The sequence below is a fragment of the Miniopterus natalensis genome, chromosome 13, assembly GCF_054644295.1.
Source record: "Miniopterus natalensis isolate mMinNat1 chromosome 13, mMinNat1.hap1, whole genome shotgun sequence".
Lineage (NCBI taxonomy): Eukaryota > Metazoa > Chordata > Mammalia > Chiroptera > Miniopteridae > Miniopterus > Miniopterus natalensis.
In genome coordinates, this window is record NC_142093.1 from 40331322 (window position 1) to 40357910 (window position 26589).

At 39.9% G+C, this 26589-nt stretch overlaps 1 protein-coding gene across 1 annotated transcript in view; it reads right to left on the minus strand.

Moving 5' to 3' along the window:
- Positions 1-26589, minus strand: part of EXOC6B (exocyst complex component 6B) — a 442612-nt gene that overhangs the window by 90908 nt on the left and 325115 nt on the right. Inside the window, exon 20 of the mRNA XM_016202591.2 lies at positions 24419-24492. Coding sequence (XP_016058077.1) covers positions 24419-24492 — 74 coding nt within the window. The remainder of the gene's footprint in view (positions 1-24418; positions 24493-26589) is intronic.

A 26589-nucleotide genomic window follows, 5' to 3' on the forward strand; every position in this document is an offset into this window, starting at 1 on the left:
TTTTTACACACATTCATTTGTATGTGTGTTTTACATGCACTTGTGTGTGTGTATATGTTGTACACAGTTGTATAAAACTTTATCTTGTGTAGTGTGTGTAACCATCACTACAGAACTATTCCATCACCACAAAGGAAGTCCTTTGTTTTACTTCTTACTGGTTACACCTTCTACTATCTCCAGCTCTTAACCCTTGGAAACCACTGATTTGTTCTCCATCACTATAATCTTGTCACTTAGAGAATGATATATAAATGGAATCATACACTAAATACATAACCCTTTGAGATTGGCTTTTCTTTTTCTTTCAGCATAGTGGCCCCGAGAGGCATCCAACTTTTTGTATATATCAATAGTTCAATCCTTTTTATTGTCAAGCAGTATTCTATTGTACAGACATATCACAGATTGTTTATCTATCCATCCTCTGAAGTCCATTTAGACTGTACATTGGAACTGCTTTTCCAGTTTTTAGTAATTACAAATAAAGCTGCTACGAACATTCATTCATGTACAGGTTTTTGTGTAAACATGTTTTCATTTTTCTACGGTGGAATTGCTGGTCTACGTGGTAAGTATATATTTAATTTTATAAAGGGCTGCTAAGCTATTTATTAGAGTGACAGCACCATCTTATATTCCCACCAGGAGTGTATGCATGCGAGATCCAATTGTCCTGCATTCTCACCAGCAGTTGCTTTATCAGTTGCTGCTTTCTGGGGTGCACAAAACTGGTTTATCCTTTTCTTTCAGCTCCTACCTAGTACTTATGCTTTTTATAAGATGGCAAAAGGCTTAAGGTGATGCAAAGAATTATGGAGTCACAATGTGAGTACAGACTAGAAGACCCCAGGCAATATGTACGCATCAATAGTGCAATCCTTTTTATTGTCAAGTAGTTTTCTACTGTAGAGATGCATCACAGATTGTTTAGCCATTCATCCTTCGAAGTACATTTCTGTAATTTTGGTAATTACAAATAAGACATGTTGGGGCAATAGCATTTCCATTCATCCTACTGGTTAATGTCAGAGAAGAAGACATTGGGGGCAGGCTTATGATAAACAGAAAAGGTTGCACTAGATGAGTAATTGTCACAGGAGGGCTACTTGGATAGTAACTGTGCATATCAATGTGTTCTCCAGCTGAGGGTCTGCGATGGGGTTTAACCACACTCAAAATAGAGTTAACAGATATGTGGTTTTTAAAACTGAAAATCTGGTATTTGAGCTTTTAGCCTAGAAATAAATACATACTGTGATGTGGCTTATGAGCCAATATTCTTGCTCCAGGCTTATAATACATGCTACTGTGCAGCCTCCTAACTTGGATACAAGAGCATGAACTTTCTTTTCTGATGTTTCTGAGGATACTATACAGCAAACAATCCCAAGTAAAGAGGACCATAGTGAACCACATTATCTATTGAAGTATATAATGCATCTCAATACTCCTTCTTTGATGAGTAATCAGGAAATTACTCTGGGATCACTGCAAGGGACTATCATCCTTAAAATTCAGAAGAAAAAATATATTTCTGGCCCAGCCGGTGTTGCTCAGTGGTTGAGAGTCGACCTATGAACCTGGAGGTCACAGTTCCATTCCTGGTCAGGGCCGAGGCCCAGGCTATGGGTTTAATCCCCCATAGGGGGTGTGCAGGAGGCCAGGATCAATGATTCTCTCTCATCATTGATGTTTCTATCTCTCTCTCCCTCTTCCTTCCTCTCTCTGAAATCAATAAAACATATTTAAATATATATATAATTCTGGAAAAGATTTAATATATACACCAGAAAAAAATTAAAAAATAAAAACTGATTTGCATTCCCAACATGATGCAAGGAAGCAGAAGTCCACAATGAACGCAGTTATGATGAGAGAGATAGAGGAAACAATGAAAAAAATGGAATAGTAGAATTTCCATAAATATTAAAGGTAGTAATAATCACGATTTGAGTGACTTAAAACAACAGATTTAAAGGACAAGCCTAAATAATTTTCATAAGAGTGCTGAGATTTTAAAAAACCAGGTAAATAAAAAGAGATGATTTTTTTTTTCTTTTTAAAGAGAAAGATGATTTGTATGGGTAGACAAAAACCTAAGAACTCAATCAACAATGATTTATTATTTACTCTCCAAAGTTAATATTTATGATAGTCTGTCTTTCTATTCTCCTGTCCTCAGTTAGACTTCACAATAGAGACAGACCATCGAGAATCTGATTACAATTGCTTAGCTCTAAAATTTTTACCAATTTGGCTCTAATTCAAGGAATCGAGAATCAGGAAGGCACGTGTCGAGGACAGGCAGCGATCACCTCCATCTGCCTTTCGTTCCTCAGAGACCTGGATACAGTTAATGAGCATTTCCTATTTACCGGACACTTTGACATACACTGACATGTTCAATCTTCACAAGGCCTTTTTGCAGTAAGTTATAATAATGTTCTTTTTATAAGTGAGGAAACTGAAACACACAGAGATTCTGCAGTTATCAGCTAAATTATGTCAAAAAAACTTCTTACTCTCTTTGGTCACATTTAGTTCAATTATAAAATGTGAATCAAAAGACTAACCTCATGGGGATATAAATTAAAGTAATGTGTGTAAATTATAAACTAAATACCAAGAATAATTTAACATTTTCTATGATTTTTTAAAAGAACCAAGACCCATCTTTCTAAGAAAGTCACAATCTCAGAGTAAAACAGTATTTATAGCTAAACACTCTGCAAGATGTATGCTTTCATAAATCTTCACTTGAGTCCATGCTAGGGAGAAGTATGTAAACTGGGCGACATACAACAAAAGGGCTACTAAATCATAACAGGTTTGGGTGGGAGGAGATCTCAAAGCATCCATGCGATCTTCCGTTCCCTGAGGAACTCTTTCTATAGCATTCTCAAAAATGCCACCTGACTCCGCAGTTCTACAGTCAGGACTCTCCAGGTAATGATGGGAAAGTGGGCAATGCCCAACTTGCTCTTCCTCGCTTTCCCATTAAAATTCTCGTAAAAATACAGTAAGGGATGGTAAGTTTCAACCTTATTGGAAACTAAGAAGCTTATGTGTCAGAATTCAGGAAGAATTCATAGTATTTAAAGCATGATAAGGGTATTTCAGGACAATGATTCTCAATAAAGGGGATCAGAATATGCCATCTCAAAATGTGCCACTTTGGCATCAAGATTATTTTGAGCTAAAGGTAAATGAGAAACAGTGGCACAGGAAGAGCTCTCTGCTGTGGAGAACACTGTAAGAGCAGCATTCTCTACCCAGGAGTTTAAGAACTTGATGCTCTGCGTTCTGCTTCCCTGCTAGAGAGGAAACCGAGGTAAGGACCAGCTCTGTTCACCCAAAGTGAGGCAGGGCCTGGCACTCAATGAATAGCTCAGTGGACTTACATCACCATGTCCTCCAGAGGAGTCCCACGGGGGGCAAACTTAGGTAACTTTCCATTCGATTGCTTAGAGCCATCCCAGTGAGTGGGAAGCAGTGTCTCATTGTATTTTAGTTCTCATTTCCCTAATAACTAACGATGCTGAGCATCCTTCTATGTGTTTACGGCTATTTGTATCCCTTCTTTGGGAAAATGTCTATTTAAATCCTTTGCCCATTTTTAAACTGGGTGATTTGTCTTTTTATTGTTGAGCCATAAATTCTTTGATATATTCTAGATACTAGTCCCTTATCAGATACATGATTTGCAAATTTTATCTCGCATTGTATGGGCTGACTTTCACTTTCTTGATAGTTTCTCTTGAAATAAAAAAGTTTTAATTTTAATGAAGTACAATTTATCTATTTTTTCTTTTTTTGCTTGTTTCTTTGATATATTTAAGCATGGTGCTTCTTTTGATAGCTAAAATATGTCAATGTTGACTTTAATTTTTATTATATTAATCACTATCATTTACTGAATCACACAACCATATGCCAGGCATTTTACATGTGCTATTTCGTTTCTCTCTCTCCCCCTCCTCTCTCTCTCAGCTAGTTGGTATTACAGCCATTTTCTAGAGAGAGAATAAAGGTGATATTTTTCAAAGCCCTTCAATAGGATATGACAGAGACAATCTTTGTCTCATTGTACAGACCCCACACTTTTTTCTCTGCTGCACTGCACTGCACTTCATTATTAAATAGCATAATGTAAAGATTTGGACTTTGGCAACAAAAGAAGGAATGTATGCTGTACTAGTTTTCTACGGCTTCCATAACAGATTACCACAAGTTTAGTGGCTTAAGCAACACAAATTTATTATCTTACAGTTCTGTGAGCTAGAAGTACAACATGGGTCTCCCCCAGCTCAAATCAAAGAGTTGGCAGGCTGCATTTCTGGAGGCTCTAGGGCAGGATTTGTTTCCTTGATCATTTAGGCTGCTGACAGAATTCAGTTCCTGGTGGTCATAGGACTAAGATCCCCATTTCCACGCGGGCTGTCAGCTGAGGGCCATTCCTAGCCTCTAGAGGCCACCTGTACTCTTTGGCTCATGGTCTCTTTTCTCCACCTTCAAAACTAACAAGGTGGGTCAAATCCCTTTCACATTTTGAATCTCTCTTTTTTTCTTCCATTTTATCTCTCCAGCTCACTCTTCTGCTTCCCTTTTTTGTTTTTGTTTGTTTGTTTGTTTTTGTTTTGTTTGTTTAGTTGGTTGGTTGGTTTTTTAAAAAACATATCTTTATTGATTTCAGAGAGGAAAGGAGAGGGAGAGAGAGAGACAGAAACATCAATGATAGAAACATCAGTGATAAGAGAGACATTGATCGGCTGCCTCCTGCATGCCCCAGCCCCCGACTGGGTATCAAGCCCGCAACCGAGGCATGTGCCCTGACCAGGAATCGAACCCCGATCTCCTGGATCCTTGGTCGAAGCTCAACCACTGAGCCACGCCCGGCCGGGCTCCTTTTTTGTTTTTAAGGACTCATGGAACTGGGTCCTCCAAAATAATCCACGATAACCTCCCTATCTCAAAATACTTAGCATTACATTTGTAGTCTCTTTTGTCCTAAGGGAACATAGTTCCAGGTCCTAGGACTGAATATGTGGACATCTTTGGGGCAGTGGGGCATCATCCTCACACACACACACACACACACACACACACACACACACACACACACACACACACTTTCTCTCTCACACACACACACTTTTATAGATACTTTTTTCTCCCTCAGGTAGAATAAAGAGAGTAAAAAGAATAGAGAACTGATAGAACATTTGAAATATGATATGAAGAGATGGACAGAAGAAAAGAAGCCCCCCAAAAGAGCCTGAGAAGGAGCAATCAGAAAGGAAGATCCAAAGGGACAGTGATCTTGAAGATTCTTGTGTGAAGTTTTGCCTGTTCATGACTTAGTGATTTCCTCTTTTAACCTGGAAATAATTTTCTCAAGGCTCTTTTGCCCAGTCTTTTACCTCCCAATCCAGTCATCTTTAATGGTGCTGATTCTTAGGCAGTGACTACACAGATTTCAATTTTGCACATAATATCCTGAAATATCTCAGAACACTCAGCCAGTGAACTGCTCAATTGGCTGAACATTCAGAGACCTCCTTTCCAGGAACATTTTGCTCCAGGCAATGAAAGAATAGATCATTGCTAAACTCCCTAAAGCAAGGTAGCTTTGGAGAGCTGCAATAACTAGATGGCAGGTTCCATTGCTGGCAAGCAAGAGCCTTACCTCAGGTTTTCAAAAGCAGAAACCAAGCAGGGAATCTCCTGGTGTCAATACTATATTTCCCACTGAGTCAAGTAAGTCCTCTGAGATATAGACATGTGGGTTGATAAAAGATTTGGGTGGATCCCGTTTTATAAGCTGAAGATCAGCAGTGACAAGAAAGCTAAAAAGCTTCCTATTGAATAAATGTTATTATCTAAAACTGAAATATAAGAATTCTAAGCAAGAACATATAAGAAGTTAAGGAAGAAGCCATCCTGAAAGAGGACAAGTCTAAAGCTGCCAAGGATGATCTAGAAACACAGAACATAAGAGATCAAAGGGAACATGAAGACTACCTAACCTAATGTTTTCATTTTACTTTGGGGAAATTAAAATGCAAGGGACTTCTCCAAGGTAACCTAGCTGCTGGCAGTACCAGAGGGGTATCCTGACTTCCCCTTCAATGTTCTACATCCTGGGGTGGTCCATAGGAGGTAGATCTACTCTTAGTTGCTAAGTGGATTCTAGTCTCTCAGCCACTTTACTCTGGAGCCCAATTAGGAGGGCAAAAATGTGGGTGAAACAATGCCAGTCTGTACCTGTAGGCAATTCCGCCCCAGCTCTGTTGGCAAGAGCGCTCCATGATCTCTGAGCTCAACGAGCATCTTTTCAAAATAATAGGAAATGGCTTATGCAGAGCCACAAGCTACAGTTTTTCTCCCAGGGAGTAGCATGCCTAGAAGACCATAAGCCAGACTACAACTCAAGACTCAATAGCTCTACATAAGGGATTTTACAGGAGTGTGTGTGTGTGTGTGTGTGTGTGTGTGTGTGTGTGTGTGTAAAATAAATGGATTCTGGGGAAAGAAAATGGGAAAGAGAAAGTAGGAAAAAAGGTTAATGGTTTTACCTCTGCCACATCTGACTGCCAAGACTTTTTTTACTCCTATTACCCCATAAAAAGCAGGAGCCACAATAAAGAAATCTCTGAAACCTATGATCCCGAGCACATTACAGGATACAACGAACACAAAACCACAGCTATTTTATTCTGTTCCAGACTGGGAAATTAAAAAAAAAAATCCATCCACATTTCAAGGAGTCAGTTAGCCTATCTAGGCCACCCAACCCTAGCATTTATGCAATTAGTCTTAGCCAGTCATAGACGTAGCAATTAAATCCTATGATCCCTGTCCAGGCAATTTGCTACTTAAGGACAGTGAGCTGCTGCCAGCCGCCCTCTGTAAAAGCAGCGGGGATTTCAGGCGGCTAGAGCCTCCACAGCTCAGCCTCCACCCTCCGGGTTTCTGGGGCTGGAGCCCGCCAGGACACTGACCAGCACATGCGGAGGGGACAAGGGACAGGGACCTAATGAGAACAAGAGAAGGTGCCCACTGAGCCCTGGGTGCCTCACTGCAGATTTCCCCATCACTCCTCAGGATGGGCTACTAAATTAACACGTTCTAACGTTAGGGTACATAGGTTAAATATTTTTTTAATTACCCAAAACACTGTAGTTGAACTATCACAATTGCAGGGAGAATTTTCCTGCCCCTCCCTCCTTGGTATGTTGACACTCACTACCCCAGGGTGTCACATTCACCTGGTGTCCTCTGATTTCCCAAACTCTACATATCTCATCATACTATACTGTACTCTACTGGAAAAGAGGTCACTCTTTCCCTAAACAACATTAACAGTCCTCTGCAGAAGTCACAATACATCCAAGTCACTTCCAATCAGGAGTCAACTTTCCATTTTTCCAAACACTGCTGCCCAACATGTTCTGTCAAGTTACTCTGACCATTTCCGAGTGACTTCTGCATTTCTTGATAAGCTGGGTTGCCTCAAGTCTCACTGCCATCTTGTGATCAGAGACTCTAACATCTGGCTCAGTTGTCCTCTCCACACTTAATACCATCATCATCATCATCATCATCATCATCATCATCATCATCCTGAGTGATATTAGGGAGGGACACTTATCAGCAGGGACCTATCAATTTATATTGTGAAGCAAAGAAATCCACAAACAAGAACATTTTTAGGAAATATCCTTTCTCTATTTCACTGAAAGATACAGAGTTTATATCCAATATGTACAACACATTTTTAAGCCACAGATCAAAAACTTCTAAAATCCTTACTTTTAATGGTGCATCAGGTGGTTTTGTAAGAACAAATCATGTCTAAAAGGCTCTTAATCTCTTGGGTCTTAAAACTAAGGCAAACGTGCAGAGATGACATGTCCTCCCCCAACAAGCACTTACTGAAGGCCGACCATGTGCCAGGAATTGTTCTGGGCATTAAGGATAAAGCTGTTCACAACATGGGCAAAGCCCCTGCCCTCTTGCAAATCATTCCCTAGTATGGGAAACCAAGTCAATAAGATATGCAAAATAGATCACATACTAGAAGAAGATAAATTCTACAGAAACAACAGAGCGGGAAGAGGAAGAGTTTTGCTTTAGTTTTGATTTGGTGGCGGTGCGATAGAGGCACAGGAGAGGGAATTTACTATCTTAACCAGGAAAGGCCTCAATGAGAAGGTGAACTTTAAGTGACCTGAATAAAGGCCTGAGGAAGATGAAAGAGCAAGCAGTACGGGTGCATCTGGAAAAGAACCTTCTAGGAAGAGTTGATATCAAGCGCAAAGGCCACGAAGAAATGAAAGATGAAATGAAGAGACAAAAGCATGCCTGGCAGGTTTGAGAAACAACAAGTAGCCTATCAGAGCAAGAGCAGAAATGCAATGGGAGATGAGGCCAGAGAGTTCAGGAGTATGTGTGTATGTGAAAGTTCTATAGGTTCTTGCAGGTCATTAAAAAGACTGGCTTTTATTTAGAGTGAAATGAAAAGCCCACTGTGAGGCTTTGGACAGAAGAGTGGCATGACCTGACTTCTGTTTTAACTGTTTCGCACTGGCTGCCATATTTGAGAATGGTCTGTAGAGGAGCACAGTCACAGCCATGGAGGCCAGTTAAGAAGTTATGCAAGAATACAGTGAGAAATAAGTTATTACTTGAATTAGGAGAAGAGAAGTAATAGCTATAAATGGTTAGTTTCTATATACATTTTGAAGGGAGAAAAAAACACAAATGCTGGCAGACTAAATGTGGGATGTAAGAGAAAGAAAGGAGTCAAGGATGACTGTAAGGTATCCGTTCCTAGAAGACAGACCAGAACTGTCACTAGCTGAGATGAAGAGGGCTGCAAACATTTTTATAGGGGAAATGGGGAAATCAGGAATGTTTTAGAACATTTTAAGCTATACTATAACATATTAAGAGTATTTTATTATTATATATGATGAACATAGGTATATTTCTGGCACAGAGAATGAGGCCATATTACATTTTCAACACATTAATCATGCTCATTAAAAATTCCTCATTGCCTCAGCGGGAATTATTTGTAAACTACTTTATAAGTCATTCCTAGAAAGTTCTCCATATCTTGAATTGGTTCCAGAGTTTGGATTGACAGTCCAGTCTAACCTCGGAGCTCAGTTAGAGGGCTCCACATGTCAGAGGGATATAACAGGATGGAATTCTGGATGAACTCCAAGGGTGCATTTGCACTGAGAAAAATGGCCCCGTTTGGGAACAGGAGAAAGGCAACACCTGACACTTGGACCCAGATGCTCACCAGGGTTGGAAGATTATGACCAAGTGTTTCATCTAAGGAGTCATCTCCTGTTGAAGCAGTAAGAATATTTTATCAGGTGAGGAGTTGTTTTCTTTTCCAGCATCAACCATCTAGATGCACCGTGCTCTTCCTAGGTAGCCACCCCTCATGAAGAGAAAGTCCTCATGTGCTGGGTCCCAGGAGTTGTCAGCTAAGTTCCCTTTCCCCATATTTGGTCCTGCCTTCCCCAGGGCTCTGACCTCTGTACTTCATTTAACAAGATTAAAGGATTTGAAAATTAAGAGCATGGAGTGGGAGGAAAACGATGAACACTATTTAAGGGAGTATGAGTACAAATATCATTCAGAAATTCAATCTAATTCCATTTACTTCTGAAATGCCACTAAACAATATTAAGTCAATGCATTCAGCAAACAGTTATGAAAGTATAACATCTGATAGGGATTATGTTACCCACTGGGGGAGGAGAAATTCAAGGATAAATAAAACAGGGCTCCTGCCCTTGGTGAACTCTGAATCCAATGGAGAAGGCAGATGATTAAACAAGTAATTACAAGAGAATTAGTAATGAAGGGACATACAAAATGTCAGGGACCCAAAGGGGGAACAATTAAATCTGCCTGAAGAGGTTGGGAAGGATTTACAAAGATGACATTTGAGCCAAGCTGTGAAGGAAGGCGAGGAGCTTGTCACTCTACCAAGAGTGTATGAAACACTATTAGATCTAATAAGTGAGTTTAGAAAGTTTGAGATTCAAGGCAAAACATACAAAACCTAACTGTATTTCTACATACTAGCAATGAACAATTAAAAATTGACATTAAAAGGACAATACCATTTACAACAAACATGAATTACTTTGGAATAAATTAAACAAAATATGTGCAAAATTTGCTGAAAACTACAAAGCACTGATGAGAGAAACCAAAGACATAATTAAATGGGGAGAGAGAGACTGTGTACATGGATTAGAAGACTCAATATTGTCGGACTGTCAATTCTCCCCAAACTAACCTATGAATTTGACAAAATCCTAGTCAAAATTCCAACAAGCTATTTTGTAGGTATTAGCAGGCTGATTCTAAAATACATATGTAAAGGACCTAGAATAAACAAAACAATTTTGAAAAATAAAATAGAGAGGATTCATACCATATTATCTCATTTCAATTCTTGATCTAAAAGATCAAAACATAGCAAACGGATAGACACACAGAGAAATGGAACAGAATGTAGAGTCCAGAAACAGAAGCATACATATAGGTCAACTGATTTTTGATAAAGGTGTCAAAGCAACTCAATGAAGAAAGCATATTCTTTTTAACAAATTGTGCTGGAACAACTGTACATTCTATAAAAATACAAACCTTGATCATATCTTCTATCATATTGAAAAATTAACTCAAAATATATCACTAGAAACCTAAAGGTAAAACCCAACACTATAAAACTCCTAGAAGAAAACATAGGAGATAATTTTTGTGACTCAGGGTTTCAAAAAGATTTCTTAAGATAGGAGAGAAAGAGCATGAGCCATAAAAGAAAAAAAACTGATGTCATTATGAAATATATGTTATTATAACAAAAAAAACCCTCATGCTTTTTGAAAGATACTGTTAAGAATATTAAAAGCCATAGACTAAGAGAAAAAAGTTGCTAAATACATATCTCACAATGGACGGTTAACCAGAAAAAATAAGAATCTATCACAACTCAATAAGAATTACTGTGAAAACTAGACAAAGGATTTGGACAAACACTTCACAAAAGAAGAGATGCAGATGCCCAATAAGCACTCAAAATAACATTCAGCATCAAGAGTCACTATGGGAATGCAAATTAAAACCACCACAAGATACTATTACATACCTATTAGAACGATGCAAATTTTACAAAATTGACAATATCAGATATTAGCAAGGGTGCAGAGAAAATGAAACTCTCATATACTGGTGAGCAAATGCAAAATGAAAAAGGCACTTTGGAAAAACAGTTTGATAGTTTCTTATAAAGTTAAACATACACTTAATATGTGATGCAGAAATCCCGCTCCCAAGAATGCATTCTAGAGAAATGAAAACACATGTCCACATAAAAGCCTTCACACAAATGTTTATTGTGGTTTTATTCTTGATATCCCCAAACTGGGAACAATCCAAGTATTCATCAACTGTTTACAATGAGTAAACAAATAACCCCTATAATAAAATACTATTTTGCAATAAAATGAGTAGACTGCTAATATATGCAACAATATGGATGAATCTCATGCTAAGTGAAAGAGACCAAAATTAAAAGTATGATTCTCATTATGTATATGACTCCATTCTATATGACAAAACTGTAGCATCAGAGATCAGAGCAGTCACTGCCAGGAGCTGGGGTGGAAAGAGGAGACTCACTGCAAAGAGCAATAAAGAAACTTAAAAAAAAATTTTTTTAATATGTTTTTATTGACTTCAGAGAGAGGAAGGAAGAGGGAGAGATGAGAGTCATTGATCGGCTGCCTCCTTCATGTCCTCCACTGGGGGGAGGGCCCGCAACCCGGGCATGTGCCCTGACTTGGAATTGGACTGTTACCTCCTGGTTCACAGGTCGACGCTCAACCGCTGAGCCACGCCAGCCGGGCAGGAAACTTTTTGAGTAACAGAAATATTTTGTATCTTGATTTTGGTGGTGGTTACATAAGTAAGTAAGTCTATAAAAATTTACAGAGCCACATATGTAAGAAAAATGAATTTTACTATATGTATAATAAACCAATAAACAAAAGACTGTCACACCAAGTGTTGAAGAGCATGCAAAGCAAGCTGAAAGTCTCCTTCACTGCTGGTGGGTGTGAAAAATGGTACAGCCACATACCCCTATAAAGAAATATCACTCATCAATAAAAAAATGAATTACATCCAATAGCATGGATGAATATCAAAATGTTATACTGAATGAAAGAGGCCAAGCCTAAAGGGTACAAGAAAAATAGAAATTCTAGAATTTTATATAACATTCTATATATAATTTTATATATAAAATTTTATATTTTTAGACTGCTACTTTAAAATCATTTTTATTCAGATATAATTTTATTTACAAATGAACCCATTTTACATGTAGAGTTTCATGACACCAATGTAACCACGATCACCACCAAGAACATTTCCCCTCAAAATTCCCTTGTGCTTCTTGCCCACAGGCAACCACTGACCTCCTTTCTACAGATTAGCAGCATTTTCTAGAATTTTATATAAATTTTAGAATTAGATGTCATCAACAGTTTATTCTTTTTTATTGATGAGTGATATTTCTTTATATGGGTATATCATAATTTATGTAGTCATTCACCTGTGTGTATTTATGAAGTAACCTATTGGAAACAAATCCTGGGGTATAAAAAAATGAAGAATTTAGGAGGGTAAAGGGGGACATCTGTAATATTGTCAACAATAATTTAAAAAATAAATCAAATAAATAAAGAATTTATAATAACTTATAAGGCTTATAATGTTGAAGTAAGCATTAAGTAAGATAAAGTAATTATGTTACTTAATAGTTGGTAAGCATATAATCAAAGATAATAGGAAACTAACCTTAGAGAGGTCAAATAATTTGCCAGTGTCATAGCTAGTAACCCAGGTCTGCCTAGTTCCAAACTTCTTAACCACTATGTTGCCCTAACACCCAATACAGGGCTCCTGGAATATGCAGTAGGGGAGCCCCATTTTCCTGATGTTTAAGGAGTTGAGACAAACACAGGAGATACTAGGAGTTTAATAGGCCAAGGAAGAGTTTTCTTTCTCTGTACTTAAGGAGTATGGAAAACTTAAGTGCTCAGCATTTAGAAGAGATTCCAAACAGCTCTCTGCTAACCTACTGGGAACAGATCCTAAGTCCTTGGATTGACTGAGGATCTTGCCTATATAACTAGTCACCAGAGCCAGTTTTTCTTTTCTACTGGATATTCTTAGCAAGTATTATAGTATAAAATATGAAAAGGGAACGTCAGAAGCTGTTCTAGGAAAGTGAGCTGTCCTTTCATACCAATACTATCCAGAAGGGCTACATGTCCAAGTTCAATTTCATTTCGTGTATAAGAATCCCTTAGTCCCATCTCAGAATGTCATATCATTCCCCCCCACCCCCGCCCCCACATTCTCAACCAGTTATTTTGCCCTTGAAATCAAGAAAGACATTATCCTGGCTGATCAAGGAGAAGCTACTTTAAGAGACAAGAATCCCATAGATATGGCTGTGTGGCTGTGTCTGAAATTGGTCCCCTTTGCAACTCCCTGTTTGCTGATATGCATCTTACAAAAGTCTCCTTCCTGGGTATGGCTCCTTCAGAGAATCCATCTTTCCTGACTGTACCTCTGCCTCCTCAACTTACTCACTCTGGCGTGCCTCTGACTGTAGTTCTTTCTTTCATTTGGTTCCTGCTCTGTCTTTGCTCCAACCCTTGGGACTTGACACTGCAGAATGTCCTTTTGGACCTCCGCCTTTGCAGATGCAGTCTGGTTCCCCCTTTGGTCAGCCCCGCCTCAGTTCTTTACCCACTCCTGGTTCCTGAACTTGCCTAGAAGGAGTGTTTCAACCTTCAGATCAGGGTTCTGGATGCTCTTTTTGATCCTTGTTCCCCAAGGGCCTCTACTAGTAACCGTGGCTCCCAGGTAGCTAACTCTCTTAGAGCTATGGGGGCTTCTTTCTTGGCAAACTGAAATATGCCCCTATTCCCAAAATCCAGCCCTCTGTGTTGTCACTCTCTGCTGCCCTCCAGCGGCTATCTGCAGTATGCACTCGCTAGAAATTAGTTCCAAGACCTGGATCTGTTGCCCTTTCCTTGGCCTATGAGTGTCCTTCTGATAGGACACCAGACAGTGTAGTTAACAGAGATGAGATCTGTGTTCATAACCTATTAGGTTTTAATTAAGCCAACATTACCACAACAACCTCTGATGCCACTATTTCTCCCAGGGAAATTCACTGGTGATGACTTTCCTGTCCTTTCCCCTGAAGATGTGATTGGCGGACTCCAGGTTTGTGGGTCTGCATATTCACACTGTGCACTGGAGATAAGGGAGGGACCCCCAGAGTTTCCGAGGCTTGGCTCATTGGGAGAAACAGAGTGGTTCAGTGCCTCAGGCAAGCCTAGCAGCCAGCCTCACAGATTACCTAGGTCTCTTAGCATGTACCAGGAGAGACTGACCAATGCTAATGAGCTAAGACAGAAATTGCCAGGTGGCTTACTATGCTATGCTTGTTAGCTCTTCACACAAGAGCTGAAACTGAATGACTCTCGCTCTTGAACTCACAGGAGTCACTCTGAGGCTGTCTAAAATGAGGCAGGCACCATGCCCACATTAAAAGTTACAGTTGTTCTATTGGAGCAAAAGGGTAGGAGGGTTGTCACAGACTAGACTCATACTTCTGGAAAAGGCCCTTCTGGCATCTACAGGAAAGGTTGTTCTACAGCCTGGAAGAACCTTGACGCGGCAGAGCTCTGCCTCCTGTTGACCAGGCTTTCTTTTGGATTCGACTTCCCATCGAACCCAACACTGTGCCAGTGTGAGCTGACAGTAACAATGGATGTTAGCCTGGGAGGCCTGCAAGTCAAAGGCCAAATCCAATGTATTATTCACGGTAAAATATGTCAAAAGCCTGGTGTTTTGTCCCCTGCTAACCAAAAAATTGTCCACAACTGCTCCTAACTGAAGGTCCTTCACCACTGCTTGTCTCCACACATCTACCAGTAACACAGTTTAAGAACTCTGACAGGGCCCACAGTGCCTGTCATCATGAGTCAGCATTTCTAGACACACAAACTGTCTGAAGGAGAAGACCCTTAAAGTGGCTCAGAAGCTCTCTCTCCCCCAACCACAACTGTGCAAAGAACCACGTGTCTGCTACCCACATTCCTGCTAAGTGGGTGTGATTCCTCTGAGGCAGGGCAAAGCCCCTGGAAAATACACAATGGAATTGACCAGACCTTCCACCTTCCCTTCAAAGACCCCAACTGTTCACTCTTAAAAAATCAATGGATAGTCTACCTCTTATAAGATCACCATGGTCTCACATGGTTAGCATCCACTACTAATACTTGTTCCCTCTCCTCTGATTCCCAACCTCCTAAAATCAGGCCTAGGAGTAGGTAAAACGATTTCCACAGTGAGAGGGTAATGATCAGAAAACAGCCTTCCCAACACACTATGATGCCATTTGGCCCATTGAATACCTGGGTCTTTTCCTAGCACTTAAATGACACCTTACATAATTTATATACCAAAGAGTTGTACTCTGCTTGGATAGTATTTCATGAGATGTTGGTCTGGAAAAAAAAGATTCTGTGTTAAATTGGAAAAAAAGCCCTGAGGCAGAATTTCTGAGCTTACCTCCTTCCTGGTTAAGAGGCTGGTATGAGGTGAGACAGAGTCTCAGCAGTTCAAGAACAGACTCTCCTCCAACCAAGGACATCCAGGAAACCCCAGAACGTGTTACTTATTACTTATCCCATCTGCAAATTTTCCATGATGGCCCTAGATACTAATGTCCCAAGCAAAGTAAGGGGACCTGGCTTGCAGAGGCTGCAGCCGCTGCCCAGCCACTAAAGGCTTTTCTGCACCTGTACCCCGCCCTTGTGTATGCTCATCAGAGGTCTAGCTCAGAGGAGTCTATCGTCAAAAATGTCCCTATTTATATTTTTTTACAGAACCAGACCCAAGGTGTTAACTCTGCCCTGCTTGGGATTAGGGATTTTTTGTGGTCAGAGCTTCCTTTGAGGTTAGAATAATTACTCTGAAGGTTATGGGTGTTTGTCAAAACAACGTGGGCAAAACAACTTTGCCAACAGAACCAGAAAAATCCTGCTTTCAAAAACCAAAGGACTACTTTTTGACCTATTCCAAGTGGACCATATTATTTATGCCAGACTGTCGAAACCATAGTTAAAAGTTCTTTTCTGAAAGCCTGTGTATCAGTGTACAGCAGACTTATCCCCCTGGGGATCTTTCCAGAAAACTCTGCGGTTGTCGCTAAAACTGACCACTGCAGCATCAATACAAAAACTCAAAACCTAGATAAAGTGGCATCCCCTCAAAATAACAGGCATCCCCGCTAAAGAGAGATTCTGGGAAGAATAGAAGGTTAAAAAGGCCTGTTTTACAAACACGGGCAAACCACACAAGAATGCAACCTTCCCGAGGGCAGACACCATGCTTTATTCACTGCACTACGCCCACTACACCGCTAAACGCATTATAACATGCTAGGCATAGTGTCGAATGGATGAATGAATATTTTCTGATTAGGGAGGTCATAATTACATCCAAATGCTTGCTGTGCCTATGTCAAGACATGGACTACGGTCTGCAGGAACTTTTAGCAGCAAAGAGATGTGTGTGGGTGGTCTCGTACATCACTCACATCCTCTTCTGATCACCAAATGTCTTTGGGATATGATGAAATGACATCTACCCACATATACGTGCTCTCCGCATAGATCTGCTACCATAGGGTGATGCAGATAATCTTTTCCAAGATAACGTGTCTTGTGACTTAAATCATTCCTTCCAACTCCACCATCCACGTCAGTCACAGGAATGGCCCCTTCCAACTCCATGAGTTATCAAACTGTTTGCTTTCTGACTCTGGTGCACATGACTCCCAGCTCTACAAGCTATTCAAGATCATATACAATCTGAAGGTCTACAAAATATTTCAATTGAGCACTTGCGGAGTATTTCTTCTGACAGCATTACTGATCCATATACTTAGAATGCCATTATATTTTCCTCCACCAAGAATATCCTTCCATGAAAACTTTCCCCTACTATCCCCTTCCCCAAACCTCTTGTTTTATCCACCATGACTCTGTTTACAGCAGCTCAGTAAATACTTGGGCAAACTATACCCCCCCCCAAAAAAAAACACCCAAGCAGGTTAAGAACCAGTATTAAGAAGTATAGAGGGGAGATGGCTTTCTTCCTGTTAAATACAGCTGCCTGGCTGTGATGAAGACTGATACCTGAGGGCTTTTAAGATGTGGGCCTGCCCTAACCCTGATACCGGCCTCCTAGTTAGGGGTTGCTTAGACTGGCCAGGGTGAAACATCAACAGAGAAATTCTACTGACTATATATCATCTTGATATGTGGTATATCAGACAAAATACGTTTTTGATATAAATGGGTGTTTTATTGAGGTTAAAATATAAGTAATTATTAAGCAAAGATTTTGCCCAGGAGCCAACAACAGACCAGCAAAGATGGACTATTCGTCTTAGAGGGGATATTGTTCATTAGACTTGGGGCAGGGCAAAAGAGAAGGGACAGCAATTTGATTCAAAAACCAAAATTTTGCCCGGCTGGCATGGCTCAGTGGTTGAGCATCAACCTAGGATCCAGGAGATCACAGTTCGATTTCCAGTCAGGGCACATGCCCAGGGCGTGCAGGAGGCAGCTGATCAATGATGACTCATCACTGATGTTTCTGTCTTTCTCTCCCTCTCCCTTCCTCTTTCTGAAATCAATAAAGATATATTTTAAAAAAACTAAACTAAAAAACCCCAAAATTTTATTGAATAGGATCAAGAAACAATGGGAAACAGGAAGGGTAGTTTTACACAGTTAGGCTCTTAAGTTATTCTCAGGTTTCCCTACCTGATGTTTACTAACTGAAGGTACTGATTTTACATCAGAATTTGTTCAACATCTCCAAAGTAAGATACAATTGTCTCTCTTAGGTCCTATACTTGTTTCTAAGGCAGGTTGAGTACCTGCAATGGAAATGCACTGTGTTTACTTTAGACTGAAGGTTTAGAAATTGGGGAATAACTGGCCTAGAGGGAATGTAACCAGCTCAATCTAAAAAAAGCCATAGATATCTTGGGATGGCTTTGCTGCAAGAGAGTTGTTGCCAACAATTTCCATTCAGGAGATCTGAGGCAATGTCACAACCTGGTTCATTCAGCTTTATAAAAACTTATGCATATCGAAAGTAAATAAGCGTTGGGACCAAGGAACAGAAAATGTGATATTACTACAGAAAAGAACCTTTCAAACCTCTTCCTGTTGGTCAAACATGTAAGGTAAACAGCCATAAATTAAATAAATATGAAAACATAAATAATTACCTGGGGAAGTTGAGAGTCCCTCAACAACAAATGTGAGTAACAAATGTGAAATGTTTCAGGGTAGCCAGCAAAAAGCAGCATTTGATAAGGAAAAATATAGGACATAAAAACAGAGGCCCATGAGGAAGCTGAACAGTAAAAAAAAAGAATAAAGAAATTTAAAAATGGTAGCTTAAAGAAATTAGCCTAATTCTTGAAAGAGGGAAGATAGTCTAGATCCTGGTTAAATCAAAACACACACACACACACAGAGTCATGGAGGAAGGGCTGCTGCACGCTTGGTGCACTCATGTGCCCCTCTGTGGACCTTCTGGCAGATATTACTAGAGGATCCGATGACCACATCTTACTCCCTAAGTACATGATAAGATCTGTATACTGGGGTTTGAAGTCAGAGAAAATGGTGATATTGCTGGTATTCTAACTGAACATGGTGAAATGTGCTGGAAGATGATCACAAGCTGTGTGATTGACACAAAATCAGAGGATGTTATCATACTGGCCTAACTCAAAAGAGAAAAGGAACTGGTGTGAAAAGCGAGAAAATGAGGCCAGAGAAGCATAAAAGACTTAACGGAAGGCTGAGGCTGTGGATGACATGGATCTCGGCTCCCGGCCAGCAGTCCAGGTGCAAAAGGATAGAAAATACAAGTCATGAATTAGGTATGAAATGACCAGTAATGTAATAAACAATTATTTTAAATGTCTGCTACCCATTTTTGCACATTTTTTGGAGCAGGGACTTGGGCTGGAAAATTTAACAATAGTTATAAAAATGACAAATGAACATGCTCTGGCCCAGCAGTTCTATTTCAGAAATTTATAAGACTGGCACACTTACAGACACAAAAGTGTGCATGTGAAAGGTTTCTCTTCAAAACATCATTTATAACAGCAAAGTAGAAAAGAGCACTGGAAACAGCCAGATGTTAGGCAGTAGGGTTCGCTTAAGAAAATCATGGAAAATTCACAATGGAATATTATGCAGTGGTGAAAAAGAATGAGGAGGCCCCACTCTCCGGCACCGAAATGCTTCTGAGCCACACTGCTGATGAAAAACCAAAGAGCGTATACTGGTAATTACTTTTATGTGTATAAATATTTCTAAATATACACAAAAAGTTAACAGCAGCAGCTGTTCTAGGAAGAAAAATTTGTTGGCCAGTAATGAAACTTTCACTGTTTTATATTTTTTGATCATGAACTATGTGAATGTTCAGCCCCAATATTATAAAAATATCTATATTATAAATATGTTCTAAAAAATTAAGGTAATTGGGAATCTCACAGTCTAATAATGTTATGTAAATAAAAATCAGGTTTAAAAATATTATACATACAGTATGAGCCTGATTTTGTATAAATTTATATATAGGTAAAGAAATTGAAGAAAATATTTTTCTCTTGTTTGAACCTTTCTGTATTTTCCCAAAGCTTTCTACTGATAGCATATTTTTTTATAATCAGATAAGTACTATGTAACTTATTTCAGCAACATATGCATATCTTATTTGTATGTTCAAATAAAAGTGGTGTTGAAACACACACACACTTTTAAACAAAACTTAAAACTAGTTATTTTCTATGCTTGAAATACCTTCTGCCCATCAACACCTAACTTTCGGTTTAAATCTCCACCTTTCCCATGAAATATTTTATAAAACCTCTCCAATTCATGGCCTCTTTTGGTACCTATAGATACAATCTTGCTCCTGACTTGCATTGTTTATTTTGCATCATTTATATGAAAGGTTAATATCCCAACTGCAGTGTTAAATTAGAATCTGTTTCCCCACTCCTTGAATTTGTAACCAGCTCTAGCCAACAGAATAGGGGGTTTGCTAGTTCCAAATGCAGGCCTCCAGGCATATTTCCTCTTGCTCTCTTGGAATCATGCCAAGATGCCCTGTGAATAAACCTGGATTAGGCTGCTCCTGGATGAGAGATCACATGGAGCAGAGAAAAGCTGGCCTCGCTAAGGCCTAGACCAATCTAGCAAAATGACCTCAAAGTTTGAGTGGGCTCAGCTGAACCTACTGCAAACTGCCAACCTGTAGGAACTTGAGCTAAGTAAATAAATGGTTCTTGTTTTAAGCCAATACATTTTGGAGTGATGTGTTATGTAGCAAAAGGTGCAGAAATAATTGACACATACATAATGGCTTCATCCTACCAATGTCATACTTATCACAATGTATGTTATATTAGAATCAAGCATGTGCTGATCGTCTCTTTGCTCCTGGAGAGCAGCAGAGACCCAATGATATTCATTGGTGTATTCCCACAGTGCCTACGCTGTGTTTGTCTATACTAGGCACTCGGTTTGATAAATTGAAACAGCAATCAACTGAAGTTCAAATCCTGGTGCTCATGAGCATTATCTACTGAATGTTTAACAGCAAGAAAAATACAAGCCATATTACTGTTAAGGAATCAAATCACTACTGAGAATCTACTATTGGCCTTGTATTGTAATTCCCAATTATTTTAGGCCAGCAAGTGTTAGTACTTGGTGTGTATGTGTCACTTCAAGACAGTTCATAAGGGAGCCCTTAAGTTGTCCTTCTCAAGGTTTAGCATTAGCCCAAGTTTGGATTTTAACAGAATTATGCACATATATTTAGTGTTGTATATGAATGTGATGTGAAGCTGCACTGTAATCCTATTTTTATGAACTTGGAAATACAGAAAGTATAAAGTGGCAAAGAAGGAGATCTTGATGTTTACTGTCTAATTCACATTATTATTAGCAGGCTTTCTAAACCCAGAAATCTGACAGACGAGACATGTATGTAAATTTGCTGTAACTTTGAAGTGCTATACAAATGTAAAATATCATGAAAGCTTGTATATTCAAAATGTCATTTCTGTCTTTTCCTTAAGAAGTAGGAAAAATTAGAACAGACAGGACAGGCGAGAAAGGATGAATAGTTTGCTATCCACATCTAATTTGCTTCCTAATGAAATTCTATAGCTTTTAAATGACACTCTGCTATTATAGTCTATAAAGAGATGATTTCATCACATATTCCAGGTTTTGAACATTTTAAAAATTATCATCCAATTGATGGTGTCTGAAACACTCTAAAGCAAAAGAACATGAAAGCATGTTCGCAATGAACATACCATGAACCCATGAGGAAAACACATTCCGACCTGGGAACAAGGCCCCCGCTTGCATGGCTGTGCACCCTATGCCTTACCTTGACTTTGGCTTCTTCCTTGTAACCTCTGCCATGTTATCTTTGACTTATAAAGGGCATAATATTCAGTTAGTAAGGTGGATAACTGAATCAGAACCTAAAAGGTTTAGATAGGCTAAATAAATAAAAATGATCAAAGTCTGTGTTGTTAATATGTTTAAAAGAAAAACATAGCCCAAAGAGAGCAAAGTCTCCAGTTCTGGTCCATAGAATCAACCATATAAGGACTATATGAGGAATGGCTAACCATGCCACTAGAAGACAGGAAACTCAGTAAACCAGGATAAAAAGCCCGTCCCCCAAATTGGGGTGTGTTATAATAAAAACATAAAGAGTCAAAGGGTCAAAGTTAAGTGAGACAGATTTTAGCCAACTTAAGAAATATCTTTCTCATAATCAGACTGTGCTAAGGTGGACCTTTCTCTTCAAGCAGGAAATTCAAGCACGGTCTGGGGTGCTGTACAGGGATTCAAGTATCAAGCCAAAGGTTATATGACATGATTTTTAAGACTAGCCCCCAGCCCCCAAATTCCTTAACTCTATTTTAGGATTCCAAAGAGCACATGCAAAGGAAACATATTCAAAGACACTTAATCAGGGCTCATTTGAAGTCCAGATACCTCCTTTGGAAACATACTCCCAGGCTTTCTATTTATAGTTTGAACATCTCTATAGTTCAAAAAAAGAAGTCTCCTTTGAAAAAATGCTCATTTTCAATAAGTTATGAGAATGACTATGGTAACTGCAAGAAGATCAATATTTCCAGCATGGGGTGTGGAAGGATAATTTTTCTCACAATAATTCCACCTACCTGAGACCTCCTAATAATGAGCTACAGCCTGAGAGCTGGAGAAGTTTTTCAAATGATCTGTTAAAAAATTTAGGCTGCTTAATAGAGACAGACATTAATAGAAATTAGGTGGTAGATTCAATAGGAAGAAACATATTCTTTCATTATTAGTAAAATTTTGAGGTCTTGGGTTCGACTGCTAAAACATCCTAAAAGGATGTGGAGAACAGGAATGTAATAGAAAACAGGAACTTTAGCATAAACACCAGTGCTCACTGAGAGCTCACAAGTACTTGCACAATTCTCCCTGGCTCAGTCACCTTATTTGGGCTGTGCTTTCTAACGCATTCCCTTAGTTAACATTTTCTGTGAACACTAGTTGCTTTCCATAGGGACCAAAACCACAAACTAGAGAGAATGACCACACTTCCTTCTCATGAATAGTGAGCAGGGAAAAATTGTTTCCTTGGATGTGTTTCTCCAATGAAATTCAATTTCTGCTTTCCAAGAAAAGCCAATTGGCTCCGAAGTTTCTGAGAAGAAACAAGGGGAAAAGTCCAACAGATCCACTCCACAAAACCCTAAAGCAAAATCCCAATCTTTCAGCCTCACATCAGCCAAGGGGTTAAAACCTGAACGTCTCAGTTGAGTTGCTGAATCCACAGGTGGAAGGTCTTAATGTAGAAAGAGATACTGAGCTCCATTTGTGACCATGCTGAGAAAGCCTTTATGTGTAAGAGAACCCCCACCTCGGCCCCCAAATATTAAGTTGACACACGTTTCTGGGACGCGGCCTGAATCCTCAAACTTTGGCGGATCTATAGAGACACAATTTTCTGTTTTCTGCTTAACAGGGCTTTCCAGAATTGTCATCAGATGACAGATTACACCACCCATCACAAGGATTCGGGGGTAGCTCAAGCCATCCATTATGGGTTAAAAGCTGTTCCAGCATGAATCGAGTCACAGTGGTAAGGAGACTACCGATACAGCTTTAAGAAATACCCTGGGCATCTAAAAGTTTTCAGAATGCAAACTATGTCAGCTCTGAAAACAAGAGGCACTGCATCATTATGGCAGGAGAAACAAAGCCAGCCCCCTTTTTAAAACAGACCAAAAAAAAGATTGTTTTAATAGGAGAGAAGCATCAGTCATTGATTCTTACTTCATTCACACTTTCTATCCGACCCCATCCATCTTCAGAGTGAAGAGATGACAGAGCCCAGTTAACTTGCTCCCTCTCGAGGCCCCCGCCCATCCTGTTCCTCTGAACCCAAACGACCAAGGCCTACCCACCATTCCAACCTGCAGGCAACAGCTCTGTAGAATGACTCTTTCTATCTGGCGGGCTCCCAGCACTCAGGTATGCCTAGGGACGGGCTTTCCTCGGGCTATTTTAATGGGGTTGCCTGGCAGGTTAGCGTGAGTGGCCAGGGCCTTTGCTAATCATCTTCTAAAATGGCCACTTAGTCACTCATGGCCGACCACATTCTACGAAGGAGGGGATGGGAAGACTTAAGGCAACAAAAAAGTCAACAAGCCTAACCAACAATGCAGAATGTAAGAAATGTCATTTTCCTGGAATGCCGCTCCCCTCGTTACAGACGGACAAAGGTTCTCTAGGCAGGCAGCCTCTGCATCGGTGCACCTGCTTAGCATGGGTTTGCTCAGTTATCTCTTTGCTGTGTCTGCAGAAGCCAACTAGAGCACAATGGGTCACATCACTTGAGGGTCACTTGAGTCCCTCTACTCTTTGGGTCCCTCCTCCCACCTCCTGCCTTTCCTTCTGCCCACAAAACCTTTAACTCCACCACAGCTCAGGATCCCAGATAGCTAAATAAAAGAGGTGGCCTCAGACACAGAGAAAAACCCTTAGGTCTCCAGTGTGAATCGCCAACGCCAATCCCCCTCCCTCCCCTTTTCCTTAAGACCTGATGGTCTTCAGTCACACATCTTAAAAGAAAAACAAAAAACAAAAACACAAAGGCTTACTTGTCTCAAGTCGATGAAGGCCAACGGCAGCGTGTCCTCCTGGAACCCAGGCACCGGGCCGGATCTGGCAAACTCTGTGGGAAAGAAAGGGGGATAAAAAGCGCCTTTAACTGGCCGTGGACAGGGAGATTGGCAGACGGATGGCGGGGCAGACAAGAGAGGCCGGGGGCGAGGCGGCCCGAGCCGCTAAGGGCTCCTGTCTCTCTCCCTTCGGCTCCTTTGTTTGCCCTTCAAAATTCGTGTCATCAAAACGCCATTAATTCCAGCGTCCTGACAGCAAGGAAACTGTACTAATTCGACCTGAAATTTATTCCCATGGGCCGCGCTGGGCTGCAGAGTATTTGTTTTGTGAATGGACAAACAACTTGCAGAGGAGGAGGGAGTGGGGGAGAGAAAAAAGTTTTTCCTCCCAACACAATAAAATCTTCAGCTGTGAAGCTCTTTTCAGTTCCGAAAGCTATTTATATTTTAGATCGCTGAAGGAATTTTCCAATTTCACGCCTGTCACCTCATTCCCCAAGCATTTATCAAAAAATATTCCCTGCCACACCATTAATTGTTCCCTCACCGGTCATTTGCATTATCTCCTGAGTGCGTTGTTGCCAGCACACGCATGCACACACGCACGCACCAGCAGCAGAGGCGCCCAGTGCAGTGCTTGGCTCTTGAGCAAAGGAGTGTTTGCAGATACGAAAAGGCCCATCGAAATAAATCTTTCTGCAGAAACTTAGGGAGCATGTGCACATGTCTGTCTTTCTAGTATTTTTCCTTCTTGACTTCGACTTCTATTTCACTTTTGAAAATTCTTCTTCTCTTCCCTCTACTCCAATTTAGTCTTAGGTCAAGGAGACCAGACCACATGAATGCTAGATGCAATTTACAGGAGTGCCTTGGGTATATGCTCAGTTTATGACTCTGGTTTCTACATCGTTAACAGGAAGATAACTGCACAGGGCTACAGGGACAAAAACTAGTAACAGTTAAGAATGTCAAATTTTAGTGTCCCTAAGCCTGCTTATTATGAAATCGAAAGGTCTTGTGGAAGCCCCTTACACAGGCGTGTGCATGCACATGTGCACACACACACACACAGCAAATTCAAAAATTGGACAGTTGCTATGTCTTGAATTCTTTCTGTGAAGCCAAAGTGTGATGGACATTTAACATCAATCTACTACTCACCTGAAAAACAACTTGAGAATCTACTCAAAGCAAATACGAAAAGGGATGTTTTCCTTTCAATTATATTTTTCCCCAGGAATGAATTTAAGAAATTATAGAGAGCTGGTATCATATTTTTCTTTTGAAATTAAATAAAATCCATCAAAACATTTGCATATTTGTCTGGAAAATTACTTCAGACAACTAGTAGATGGATAGATTCAAATGATGATTTGTGAACAATGATAGGAATTTCTGTCCTTCAAAAATATTTTCCATCTAGGGGCTTATTAGACATAATAGTTTTTCACAAAATCCTTGCTCACTTTAAAAAATAATGCTAAAAAGCCAAGTTGCAGGAATTATGAAAACTGTGTGAGCAATAAAATTTTAAACAATTTATTAAACTGATTAAAACATAGCGCAAATGTATATAAAAGAATCTTATTTTAGACATTTCCAATAAAAAAATGACTCATAAATGAAGGTGACAAACTATATGCCATGATTAGCATAACTAAGTTTCAACCTGCTTTGTAAAGAAAATTCAGATGCCATTTATAAATTAATTCTACCATATGGATAGCCCAAATGATTGAAGTTTTAAAGGAGTTAAATTTTAAAACTGTACAAATACTTGATGAGGGCCCTGTTAATAGAAAGCTTGACATAATCCATCCTTCATATCTTACAATAGCCATTATCTGTGATAACCTGGCATACAACAGCTGTTCAAGTCACATGTACAACTTTCCCATGATAGGCTCCTGGAGAAAGCGTTTCTTTGAATTATAGCCACAGGCCCTCTCTTTGACAGCCTTGATTGTCAGGTGGTCAGCTTAAACAGGCTTCCCATGCAACATGGTTTCATCCAAGGTTGGTAGATTGCCACTCCTCTTCCTCCATGACTCAAGGCTATTGCTGCATCCTTTGAAGTACTGCAGTCGCCTCTGTCAATACGAACCCTACTTGAGTCAAGATGCAACAACTAGCCCGGCTGGGTGTGGCTC